The following is a 13,670-nucleotide window of genomic DNA, read 5'->3' as shown; positions in this document are numbered from 1 at the left end:
GCACCTCGAAAATTCAGCTTCCTCCATAAATTTTCTATAAGATTAAGGTCTGGAGACTGGCTAGGCCACCCAATGACCTTAAAGCGGAGGTACACACAAAAAGTGAACCTCTGCTTTTCGGAACCCTCCTCCCCCCTCCGTTGTCACATTTGGCACCTTTAAGGGGGAGGGGGGGTGCAGATACCTGTCTAATACAGGTATTTGCACCCACTTCCGGGAATAGACTCCCGCGGGGGTCACGCCCCTTAAACCCCCCCCCCCCCCCCCGCTGTGTTCTGGGAAACACACTGGTCCCAGAGGACGCGCCTCATGACTGCGCAGTAGGGAACTGGGTAGTGAATACGCAACGCTTCACTTCCTGATTCCCTGAGGCTGCATTCACACCTGAGCGTAGCGTTTTGCGGCGTTTTTTACCGCGATTTGCCGCAACAAAACGCAGCGTTTTTTACTGCAATTTTTTACAGGTCTAGGGTCAAAAATCGCAGATCGCCGCCATTACTAGTAAAAAAATTAAAAAAAATCATAATTCTGTTCACCATTTTGTAGGCGCTATAACTTTTGCGCAAACCAGTCGCTTTTTGCGATTTTTTTTTACAAAAATATGTTGAAAAATACGTTTAGGCCTTAACTGAGAAAAAAAATAGTTTTAAAAAAAAAAAATTGGGATATTTATTATAGCAACAAGTAAAAAAAATATATATTTTTTTAAAATTGTCGCTCTTTTTTTGTTTATAGCGCAAAAAATAAAAACCGCAGAGGTGATCAAATACCACCAAAAGAAAGCTCTATTTGTGGGGGAAAAAGGACGTCAATTTTGTTTGGGAGCCACGTCGCACGACCGCGCAAATGTCAGTTAAAGCGACGCAATACCGGAAGCTGAAATTTCGCCTGGGTACGAAGGGGGTTTATGTGCCCAGTAAGCAAGTGGTTAAGCGTATTCTCAAATTGAGATACGCTTGAATGTTGCTAAGATACGACCGCCGGCGCCGTCGTATCTTGGCTGTCTATTTACGCTGGCCACTAGGATACGCCTAGAATACGTAAATCAGCGAGATACGCCTATTCACGAACGTACGCTTGCCTGTCGCAGTAAAGATACGCCGTTTACGTAAGGCGTTTTCAGGCGTAAAGATAAACCACCAAAAAGATGGCGCAGCCAATGTTAAGTATGGACGTCAGAACCGCGTTGAACTTTTCACGTTTTACGTCGTTTGCGTAAGTCGTCCGTGAATGGGGCTGGCCGTAATTTACGTTCACGTCGAAACCAATGAGTCTTTGCGGCCTAATTTGGAGCATGCGCACTGGGTTACGTCCACGGACGGCGCATGCGCCGTTCGTTCAAAAACGTCATTTACGTGGGGTCATGCTTAATTTACATAAAACACGCCCACCTCTTCCACATTTGAATTAGGCACGCTTACGCCGGCACATTTACACTACGCCGCCGTAACTTAGGACGCAAGTTGTTTGTGAATACTGTACTTGCCTCTCTAACTCACGGCGGCGTAGCGTATTTGAGATACGCTACGCCTGCCTAAAGTTAGGCACGTCTACCTGAATCTGGCTATTGGACTTTTTGACAACAGATGTTTGACGAACCTGTTTGATCGGACAAATCCACTTTTTCATCGGACAAATGTTCGCTGTGAGAACAGACATGAAGCAAAATCCTATTGTGTGTACACAAGTCCATCGGACTAAATTCCAAAGTACAAACACGCATGCTCAGAACCAATGCTAAAGATCAGACAACAATAGCAGAAGTTGCCCACAGGGTGGCGGTAAAGAACTGAAAAAACACGTGATTTGGTGATCGGACAAAAATCCACGGAAAACTCTGATGGAAGTCTCATCGTGTGTAATGAGGCTATAGTGGGAATAACTTCAAAATCTGCAGGGGATCAAATAATTATTTTCCCCACTGTAGCCAGTTCTCCGTAAATGATTACCACAGCAGCTTAACAAGTTTGGATGCCTCTGTCATAGTCTCCAGAGTGTGCAATCACTTGCAGTACATCTCTAGTCCAAATCTTGTATTTCCTTTTGGATAAGCAATCCATCCACGTTCAGAGATGCCATAATATGAGGGCTGTACCCAAAGTAATGCAAAAGAGGGCATAACCTTATTTTTATCTATTCAAATTTCACGTTGGTAGAGTTAAAGCGGATGTGCCATGGAAAAAAAATATTAAAAGCCAGCAGCTACAAATACTGCAGCTGCTGACTTTTAATATTAGGACACTTACCTGTCCTGGAGTCCAGGTTTCCGATCAGCGTGAGTTCCACTTTAGGGTGGAGCTCCGCTTTAAAGGGTGCCTCGAGACTGTCCATAATTTTAAAGGGTGCTTCAAGATTTTCCATAGATTTAAAAGGTGCCTCGAAGACTGTCCATAGCTTAACCACTTAAGGACCGGACCAATATGCTGCTAAATGACCCAAGGGGTTTTTACAATTCGGCACTGCGTCGCTTTTACAGACAATTGCGCGGTCGTGCGACGTGGCTCCCAAACAAAATTGGCGTCCTTTTTTCCCAACAAGTAGAGCTTTCTTTTGGTGGTATTTGATCGCTTGTGTGGTTTTTTTTTTTTTGCGCTATAAACAAAAAAGTGCGACAATTTTGAAAAAAATACAATATTTTTTACTTGTTGCTATAATAAATATCCCAATTTAAAAAAAAAAAACACATTTTTTTTCTCAGTTTAGGCCGATACGTATTCTTCTACATATTTTTGGTAAAAAAAAAAAAAATCGCAATAAGCGACTGGTTTGCGCAAAAGTTATAGCGCTTACAAAATAGGGGACAGAATTATTATTTTTTATTATTTTTTTTTTTACTAGAAATGGCGGCGATCTGCGATTTTTATTGGGACTGCGACGTTATGGCGGACACATCGGACACAAAGGGGCGGACGTCAATTGACGTCCACTTGGATTTTGGGATCCGCGCTGTAGCCATCAATTGACTATAGCGCGGGTCCCAACTAGTTAAGGTGGTAATTAAACTCACTTGGTGCCTTATCTGCACTAAATTAGCCCCAGAACCTGTGTAATTCATATGAGTTTGGGTTTAAAGGGATGAGGTGGCAACTCTAGGGAGGACGGGAGGTGACGTTCTGCCCGCAGTTTACCCGAAACTGTGTGGCTGGAAGTGGGTGCAAATACCTGTCTTTAGACAGGTATCTGCACCCCCCTCCCCCTGAAAGGTGTCAAATGTGACACCGGAGGGGGGGAGGGTTTCCGATCAGCGTGAGTTCCAATTTAGGGTGGAGAACCGCTTTAAAGGGTGCCTCGAGACTGTCCATAATTTTAAAGGGTGCTTCAAGATTTTCCATAGATTTAAAAGGTGCCTCGAAGACTGTCCATATCTTAAAAGGGTGCCTCGAGACTGTCCATGATTTTAAAGGGTGCCTCGAGACTGTCCATGATTTTAAAGGGTGCCTCGAGACTGTCCATGATTTTAAAGGGTGTCTTGAGACTGTCCATGATTTTAAAGGGTGCCTCGAGACTGTCCATGATTTTAAAGGGTGCCTCGAGACTGTCCGCAACTTAAAAGGGTGCCTCGACACTGTCCATAATTTTAATGGGTGCTTCAAAACTTTACATAGATTCAAAGGGTGCCTCGAGACTGTCCATGATTTTAAAGGGTGCCTCGAGACTGTCCATGATTTTAAAGGGTGCCTCGAGACTGTCCGCAACTTAAAAGGGTTCCTCGAGACTGTCCATAATTTTAAAGGGTGCTTCAAGATTTTCCATAGATTTAAAGGGTGCCTCGAAGACTGTCCATATCTTAAAAGGGTGCCTCAAGACTGTCCATGATTTTAAAGGGTGCCTCGAGACTGTCCATGATTTTAAAGGGTGTCTTGAGACTGTCCATGATTTTAAAGGGTGTCTTGAGACTGTCCATGATTTTAAAGGGTGCCTCGAGACTGTCCATGATTTTAAAGGGTGCCTCGAGACTGTCCGCAACTTAAAAGGGTGCCTCTACACTGTCCATAATTTTAATGGGTGCTTCAAAACTTTACATAGATTCAAAGGGTGCCTCGAGACTGTCCATGATTTTAAAGGGTGCCTCGAGACTGTCCATGATTTTAAAGGGTGCCTCGAGACTGTCCGCAACTTAAAAGGGTTCCTCGAGACTGTCCATAATTTTAAAGGGTGCTTCAAGATTTTCCATAGATTTAAAGGGTGCCTCGAAGACTGTCCATATCTTAAAAGGGTGCCTCAAGACTGTCCATATCTTAAAAGGGTGCCTCAAGACTGTCCATGATTTTAAAGGGTGCCTCGAGACTGTCCATGATTTTAAAGGGTGTCTTGAGACTGTCCATGATTTTAAAGGGTGCCTCGAAACTGTCCGCAACTTAAAAGGGTTCCTCGAGACTGTCCATAATTTTAAAGGGTGCCTCGACACTGTCCATAATTTTAATGGGTGCTTTAAGACTTTCCATAGATTTAAAGGGTGCCTCGAGACTGTCCATGATTTTAAAGGGCGACTCGACTGAAAAAAGGTAGCGAAACACTGGTCTAGAGACACAAATGCCTTCTTTCTCAGATTACAGACAAATGTGCACAATAACATTCCACAGATCTAGAAATGGTCAGTGAATTTGATGTACTGTAATATAGAAAAGGAAGAAATGGTGTAAATTAACTAAAATGCTCCTTACCACCCTGAGTTAGAGCCGGTTCACACACAGGCGGCACGACTTTGGGGGCGACTCGGCAAGGCGATCTCAAGACGACTTTAGAGGCAACTCGCAAAATGACTTCTGTATTGAAGTCAATGCAAGTCGCCCCCAAAGTTGTACAGGAACACTTGCGTCGCTCCTATTAGAACGGTTCTATTGAATAGAGCGGACCGCGACTTGTCAGGCGGCTGAGTCGCCTGACAGGTTGCCCGTGTGTGTACCGGCTCTAAGGGTTGTTTGTTCACACCGCCCACCGCCCTGAGTAGAAGGTACATTATTTCATATGTTCTTTATTTTCTTTGGCACACGGGACCAAGTATGAGGCATGAGTAATTCCACAGGTGTGTTGACTTTTGGATGATTGATGGGAATATATCTCTGTAATTGTCCATGTGCACATTTTTCTGTCACCTTGAGAAAGGGGTCCTTGGTGTCCCCAAGTACAAAAAACAGACATGATTTCTCTATGTTCTGAACTCCTCCTACCTAAATCCCATCGAGAATCTGTGGCCTGGCTTGAAAATTGCTGATCACAGATGCTCTCCATCCAATCTGACAGAACTTGAGATATTTTGCAAAGAAGAATGGGCAGAAATGTCCCTCTCTAGATGTGCAAAGCTGGTAGAGACACCCCCAAAAAGACTTGTAGCTGTAATTGCAGTAAAAGGAGGTTCTACAAAGTATTGACTCCGGGGGGCGCCATACAAATGTACCCCCCACACTTTATAGATATTTATTTGTAAAAAATGTTGAGAATCCTAAAAACTTGTCCTGTTGCAGATAATAGACCTTTGTTGAGTAACGCTGTCCTAGATCTTATGACGCGTACACACCATCACTTTATGTGATGAAAAAAAACGACATTTTCTGTGAAGTAAAAAATGACGTTTTTGAAACTTCAATTTTCAAAGACGAAGTTGCCTACACACCATCGTTTTTCTCACAATGTTCTAGCAAAGCGAGGTTACGTTCCACCACGTTTTTCCATTGAAGCTCACTTCATAAGTAGCTTCCGGGCATGCGCGGGTGAAAAAACTTAGTTTTAAACGACGTTTTTGCTACACACGGTCAATTTCTGTGAAGTAAAAGTTGACGTTTTGAAAAACGACACATAAAATTGAAGCATGCTTCAATTTTTTTTGGTCGTTTTTTAGAAGACATAAAACAACGTTTTCCCCCACACACGGTCAATTAAAGTGACGTTTTTAAAAACGTCATTTTTTTTCATCACATAAAGTGACGGTGTGTACGCGGCATTAGGAATTGATTACAAGTTTCTCGGTCTCTGCTTAGAGCGGCACTGCAAGTTTCATTTGGATCACTTTATCATTCCATGTGTTGCAGTTGCTCTCTAACTTTTTTTATAGTTAAAGAAATAAGATGGAAAAAAAAGTAAGATGGTGTATAGACAGCAAATTGGCAATGTGGTGCAGATCTATGGGTGAGTAGACATTGGCGCTGCTTCTCAGGCCTTCCTGTGGATTTGGACTTTGTACAATGTACCGGTAATTAAATCCCAGAAGCTTTTCTAGGTCCACACCTTCATCACATCGTGGTATGACCACCTACCATCGTGGTATGACCACCTACCCTCTGCTGCCTGGAACATGGGGCTTTACCCTGTATTTTCACTGTATGACGCCGACTTTTCTAACTCCAGGCTCCATGTCTCAGCAATCTTCACACGCGTCTCTCACCTCTGAAGAGCTCTCTCGAGGAGTCGCCGTGGAGAAATTTGACTTGATGAAGAAATGGGGCATCAATACTTACAAAGTAAGAACCATAACTTCTGTCTGTCTGTCTGTTCAGCTTCTGGTGCTCTGAGTAGATCTTGCTGTGAATGTTTGTGGCTTGGCTTTCTTACCACCCCCCAAACATTCATCACCCCCCCCCCAAACATTCATCACCCCCCCCCCAAACATTCATCACCCCCCCCCAAACATTCATCACCACCCCCCAAACATTCATCACCACCCCCCAAACATTCATCACCCCCCTCCAAAGATTCATCACCCCCCCCAAACATTCATCACCCCCCCCCAAACATTCATCACCCCCCCAAACATTCATCACCCCCCCCCCAAACATTCATCACCACCCCCCAAATATTCATCACCACCCCCCAAACATTCATCACCACCCCCCAAACAATCATCACCACCCCCCAAACATTCATCACCCCCCCCCAAACATTCATCACCCCCCCCAAACATTCATCACCCCCCCCCCAAACATTCATCACCCCCCCCCAAACATTCATCACCACCCCCCAAACATTCATCACCACCCCCCAAACATTCATCCAAACATTCATCACCATCCCCCAAACATTCATCACCACCCCCCAAACATTCATCACCACCCCCCAAACATTCATCACCACCCCCCCAAACATTCATCACCACCCCCAAACATTCATCACCACCCCCCAAATATTCATCACCCCCCCCCCAAACATTCATCACCACCCCCCCAAACATTCATTACCACCCCCCAAACATTCATCCAAACATTCATCACCACCCTCCAAACATTCATCACCACCCCCCAAACATTCATTACCACCCCCCAAACATTCATCACCACCCCCCAAACATTCATCACCACCCCCCAAACATTCATCACCACCCCCCAAACATTCATCACCACCCCCCCAAATATTCATCCCCCCCCCCCCCAAACATTCATCACCACCCCCCAAACATTCATTACCACCCCCCAAATATTCATCACCCCCCCCCCCCCCAAACATTCATCACCACCCCCCATCACACACATTATCCCCCCCCCATCACACACATTATCCCCCCCCCATCACACACATTATCCCCCCCCCATCACACACATTATCCCCCCCCCATCACACACATTATCCCCCCCCCCATCACACACATTATCCCCCCCCCCATCACCCACATTATCCCCCCCCCATCACACACATTATCCCCCCCCATCACACACATTATCCCCCCCCCATCACACACATTATCCCCCCCCCATCACACACATTATCCCCCCCCCATCACACACATTATCCCCCCCCCATCACACACATTATCCCCCCCCCATCACCCACATTATCCCCCCCCCATCACACACATTATCCCCCCCCCATCACACACATTATCCCCCCCCCCATCACACACATTATCCCCCCCATCACACACATTATCCCCCCCCCATCACACACATTATCCCCCCCCCATCACACACATTATCCCCCCCCCCCATCACACACATTATCCCCCCCCCATCCAAACATTCATCACCACCCCCCAAACATTCATTACCACCCCCCAAACATACATCACCACCCCCCCAAAACATTCATCACCACCCCCCCAAACATTCATCACCACCCCCCAAACATTCATCACCCCCCCCCAAACATTCATCACCACCCCCCCAAACATTCATCACCCCCCCCCCAAACATTCATCACCACCCCCCAAACATTCATCACCACCCCCCCAAACATTCATCACCACCCCCCCAAACATTCATCACCACCCCCCCAAACATTCATCACCACCCCCCAAACATTCATCACCACCCCCCCAAACATTCATCACCACCCCCCCAAACATTCATCACCCCCCCAAACATTCATCACCACCCCCCAAACATTCATCACCACCCCCCAAACATTCATCACCACCCCCCCAAACATTCATCACCACCCCCCAAACATTCATCACCCCCCCAAACATTCATCACCCCCCCCCCCCCCCCCAAACATTCATCCAAACATTCATCACCACCCCCCAAACATTCATCACCACCCCCCAAACATTCATCACCACCCCCCCAAACATTCATCACCACCCCCCAAACATTCATCACCCCCCCAAACATTCATCACCCCCCCCCCAAACATTCATCACCACCCCCCAAACATTCATCACCACCCCCCAAACATTCATCACCACCCCCCAAACATTCATCACCACCCCCCCAAACATTCATCACCACCCCCCAAACATTCATCACCCCCCCCCCCAAACATTCATCACCCCCCCAAACATTCATCACCCCCCCCCCCAAACATTCATCACCACCCCCCAAACATTCATCACCCCCCCCCCAAACATTCATCACCCCCCCCCCCAAACATTCATCACCCTTCCAGGCTGTCTGTCTACAATGGTGTCTTTCCTCCATCTCCCATCTCTGTATGTCAGCCGTTACTGTTTCCTCTCTCTCTCGCCCCCCCTCTCTCTCTCTCTCTCTCTCGCCCCCCTCTCTCTCGTCCCCCCTCTCTCTCTCTCTCGCCCCCCTCTCTCTCTTTCTCTCTCGCCCCCCCCCTCTCTCTCTCTCGCCGCCCTCTCTCTCTTGCCCCTCTCTCTCTCGCCCCCCCTCTCTCTCTCTCGCCCTCTCTCTCTCGCCCCCCCCTCTCTCTCTCTCTCTCTTGCCCCCTCTCTCTCTCTTGCCCCTCTCTCTCGCCTCTCTCTCTCTCTCTCGCCCCCTCTCGCCCTCTCTCTCTCGCCCCCTCTATCTCACTCGCCCCCTCTCTCTCTCTTGCCCCTTCTCTCTCTCTCTTGCCCCTTCTCTCTCTCTCTTGCCCCTTCTCTCTCTCTTGCCCCCTCTCTCTCTCTCTCTTGCCCCCTCTCTTTCTCTCGCCTCTCTCTCTCGCCCCCTCTCGCCCCTTCTCTCTTGCCCCCTCTCTCTCGCCCCTTCTCTCTTGCCCCTCTCTCTCTCTCGCCCCATCTCGCCCCTTCTCTCTTGCCCCCTCTCTCTCCCCCCTCTCTCTTTCCTCTTCTCTCTGCCTCATCTCTCTCTTGTCTCCCGCCTCTCTCTTGTCTCCTCGCACTGTCGTTCGTTATAATCTCCTTCTGTTAAACATCATTGCCCCTTCTGTGTTAGTCAGTTGTTGTCCACCCTCGTTGTCCCCCCCCCCCCTCTCTCTCTCTCTCTCTCTCTCTCTGTCTGCCACCCATTGCTGTCTTCTCTGACTCTGATAACCTTTCTCTCTGGCAGTGCACAAAGCAGTTGATCTCGGAGAGGTTTGGCCGTGGCTCTCGCACAGTGGATTTGGAGCTGGAGACTCAGATTGAACTCTTAAGGGACACGAAAAGGAAATACGAAGGAGTCTTGCTGCTGGCCAGAGCCCTGACCTCTCATTTCTACAGCCTGGTTCAGACGCAGCGAGCGCTGGGAGACGCCTTCTCCGACCTCAGTCAGAAGTCACCAGAGTTGCAGGTTAGGATTTGGTTATGTAAAGCATTGAGAAGGTTCTGAGTAATGGACACAACTGTTACATAAAGTGCCACCTCTGACACATTCTTCTCCTTTTCTACACACTGCCCGCCCTTAACGCGTTTTGTTACCCCGACACTTCATATTCCTGATATGTGCCTGCTGTACCATGTACTTGTATTAGAAAGTATCCTGTTCTCTTTGTATTGTTTCCTTTGTGTGAAATCCCCGGTGTTCCTGCCAGTCCCTCTGCCTTTCTATTAAAAACTGACCACGCTAAGCAGGAGAGCACAGCGTAGTCGGTTCTCTAGCTATACTGGGAACTCAGCCTGCTCTCCTTCAATGATCAGACTTGTCCTAACACACCCCCACTGCACAGCCATTCACTGGGAAGCTCAGTGTGCTGCTGCTTCTCCTCCCCCCAGCTCTTATGCAGCTGAGAACAGAGGGAATATGATCACTTGTATACAGTGCATCCGGAAAGAATTCTCAGTGCTTCACTTTTTCCACATTTTGTGATGTTATAGCCCTATTCCAAAATTAATTAAATTATTTAAGGTAAAATTCTACAAACAATATCCCATAATGACAACGTGAAAGAAGTTTGTTTGAAATCTTTGCAAATTTATTGAAAAAAAAAAATATATATATATAAAATAACATATACATTTGGTGAAGCAAATTTAGCCTTGGGTCTTTCTGAGTATGATGCTACAAGATTGGCACACCTATTTCTGGGCAGTTTCTCCCATTCGCCTTTGCAGGACCTCTCGCGCTCCATCAGATTGCATGACGTTGTCAGTGCACAGCCACAGCCAAGAAAGCTCTATTTGTGGGAAAAAAAGGACGCCAATTTTGTTTGGGAGCCACATCGCACGACCGCGCAATTGTCAGTTAAAGCGACGCAGTGCCGAATCGCAAAACCTGGCCGGGTCTCTTAGCTGCCTCAGGCTGCATTCACACCTTGGCGTACATCCGATGACGCGGCGCGCCGGGGGCGGGGCCGAGTGATACAGTCGGTGGCTATGCCCGCCGCCGCTGTATCACAGGAGTGCGCCCGCAAAAGCTTTCCACTATGCGAGCTTGCATGAAGGTGGAAAGCTTTTGCAAGGAGGAGCCGAGACAGCCGCCGAGGGACCCCAGAAGACACGGATCGGGGCCACTCTGTGCAAAACGAGCTGCACAATGGAAGTAAGTATAACATGTTTGTTATTTAAAAAAAATGCCTTTAGTGTTCCTTTAAGTTACAAAAATAAATATTAAGTGTCATTTTATGAGATAATTTATGAGGGCGTGTTTAGGGGTGGAGCTAGGGGCAGGGTAGGGGTTGAGTGGGGAAACTGGTGGCGAGTAACCCTTGAGGTCTGGCTGGTAGCTCAGGACTTACACTTAAATCCCTTCATGCTTTGAAGCTTCTCCTCTGCTCATTCCTTTGGTTTACTTTTTATTTCTGAGGACTACATATCCCATGGTACCTTCCTGCATGCAAGCAGTGATTCCTGTACTGACTCTGCTCCGCTTCACAGCACCTTTTGTAGTTCATTATGACCATAGATACACATCACTTGCTCTGTATAGCGGCACACTTTACAGTCAGCGGAGAGGTTCAAGGCAGGTGATAATTAAGGTATGTGTAAATGAGGCATTCCTCTCTTCCTTACATATATTATCACTGGCCTAGATTCAGGTAGATTTGCGTCCTCTTACGGAGGCGCAGCGTACCGTTTTTACGCTACGCCTCCGTAAATTACGTGCGCTACGCTTCATTCACGAAGCAGTAGCTCCGTAATTTGCGCGGGCGCTCCGTAAAAATGGCCGGCGTAAGCGCGCGGAATTTAAATGATCCCGTAGGGGGCGTGGATCATTTAAATTAGGCGCGTTCCCGCGCCGAACGTAGTGCGCATGCTCCGTCGGGAAACTTTCCCGACGTGCATTGCGGTAAATGACGTCGCAAGGACGTCATTTGCTTCAACGTGAACGTAAATGGCGTCCAGCGCCATTCACGATTCACTTACGCAAACAACGTAATTTTTAAAAATTGCGACGCGGGAACGACGGGTATACTTAGCATTGACTGCCCCTGCTAATAGCATGAGCAGCCTTACACAGAAACCGACGAACGCAAACGACGTAAAATGCGTACGCAGGGCGCGCGTACGGTTGTCAATCGGCGTGAGTATGCAATTTGCATACTCTACGCTGACCACTACGGGAACGCCACCTAGCGGCCATCGTAAGAATGCAGCCTACGATATGACGGTATAAGAGCCTTATGGCAGTCATATCTTAGGCTGCAGTCGGCGTATCGAGCTTTCTGAATACAGAAAAGTCGTTACGCCGGCGCAACTAAGCAATTGCGCTGCGTAACTATGGATACGCAGACGCAATTGCTTACTGAATCCACCCCACTGATTATAGGGTGAAATGACCAGTCATTACATGATACCTGTGTGACAGTGCCAGGCAGGGTGAATATAAATCCACAATTTTATAAAAAAAAATTGGGATTTAAATCAGATTTTTTTTTTTTTTTATCACATTTATTTTAATAAAATGTTTTTGGAGTAAAAATCTATCTAAAAATAGTTTTCTATTTAAGATACATTATTAATTTGGTCTATTCAGCATGAAATGGAGCTTAGTTGTGTAGCATGAGGCTGTATATTCTGCAATATTTACTTTTTTTGGTAAACTCATTTAACCACTTAACCCCCGGACCATATTGCTGGTCAAAGACCACAGCACTTTTTGCGATTCGGCGCTGCGTCGCTTTAACTGACAATTGCGCGGTCGTGCGACGTGGCTCCCAAACAAAATTGGCGTCCTTTTTTTCCCCCCACAAATAGAGCTTTCTTTTGGTGGTATTTGATCACCTGTGCGGTTTTTCCTTTTTTGCGCTATAAACAAAAATAGAGCGACAATTCTGAAAAAAAAAATGAATATTTTTTACTTTTTACCATAATAAATCTCCCCCAAAAATATATAAAAAAAAATGTTTTTTTCCTCAAGTTAGGCCGATACGTATTCTTCTACATATTTTTCGTAAAACGCAATAAACGTTTATTGATTGGTTTGCGCAAAAGTTATAGGGCCAGATTCTCAAAAGCGATACAACGGTGTATCTCCAGATACACCGTCGTATCTCTGTTTTTGGCCCTGGGTATCTCTGCGTCTGATTCCTAGAATCATTTTCGCATAGATACGGCGTAGATCCGACAGGTGTAAGTCACTTACACCGTCGGATCTTAGATGTAATTCCACGCTGGCCGCTAGATGGCGTTTACGACGATTTCTCATTTGTCTATGCAAATGAGCCTGATACGCCGATTCCCGAATGTTTTTGCGCCGCCTCGTCGTCGTTTACGTTGTTTCCGTAAGCGTAAGGTTACCCCTGCTATATGAGGGGTAACCTTACATCAGTCCGCCGTATGCCATGTTAAGTATGGCGTCGGGTCAGCATCGTCTTTTTCCGTCGTTTACGTCGTTTTACTAAGTCGTTCGCGAATAGGACTTTACGTCAATGACGCTCACGTCGGCTTCATTGACGTTTTCCGTCATGAGCTGGAGCATGCGCACTGGGCTATTTTAACGGCCGGCGCATGCGCAGTTCGATCGGCGTGGGGGCGCGCTAAATTTAAATACAAGCCGCCCCCTTTGAATTACGCGGCCATACGCCGGGCCATTTACACTACGCCGCCGCAAATTACGGAGCAAGTGCTTGGAGAATACGCCACTTGCTCAAGTAAGTTGTGGCGGCGTAGTGTAAATGACATACGTTACGCCGCCGCA

At 46.9% G+C, this 13,670-nt stretch overlaps 1 protein-coding gene across 3 annotated transcripts in view; it reads left to right on the top strand.

Moving 5' to 3' along the window:
- ARFIP2 (ADP ribosylation factor interacting protein 2) overlaps positions 1-13,670 on the top strand; it is a 113,261-nt gene that overhangs the window by 82,852 nt on the left and 16,739 nt on the right. For all 3 annotated transcript variants that reach the window (XM_040339906.1, XM_040339907.1, XM_040339908.1), the window contains 2 exons: positions 6,346-6,458; positions 9,663-9,884. In XM_040339906.1, the coding sequence (XP_040195840.1) occupies positions 6,346-6,458; positions 9,663-9,884 (335 nt within the window). The remainder of the gene's footprint in view (positions 1-6,345; positions 6,459-9,662; positions 9,885-13,670) is intronic.

This window comes from Rana temporaria, chromosome 2 (assembly GCF_905171775.1).
Source record: "Rana temporaria chromosome 2, aRanTem1.1, whole genome shotgun sequence".
In the NCBI taxonomy this organism is placed as follows: domain Eukaryota; kingdom Metazoa; phylum Chordata; class Amphibia; order Anura; family Ranidae; genus Rana; species Rana temporaria.
Note: the sequence above shows the minus strand (reverse complement) of the source record. Positions and strands in the feature narration are given on the sequence as shown.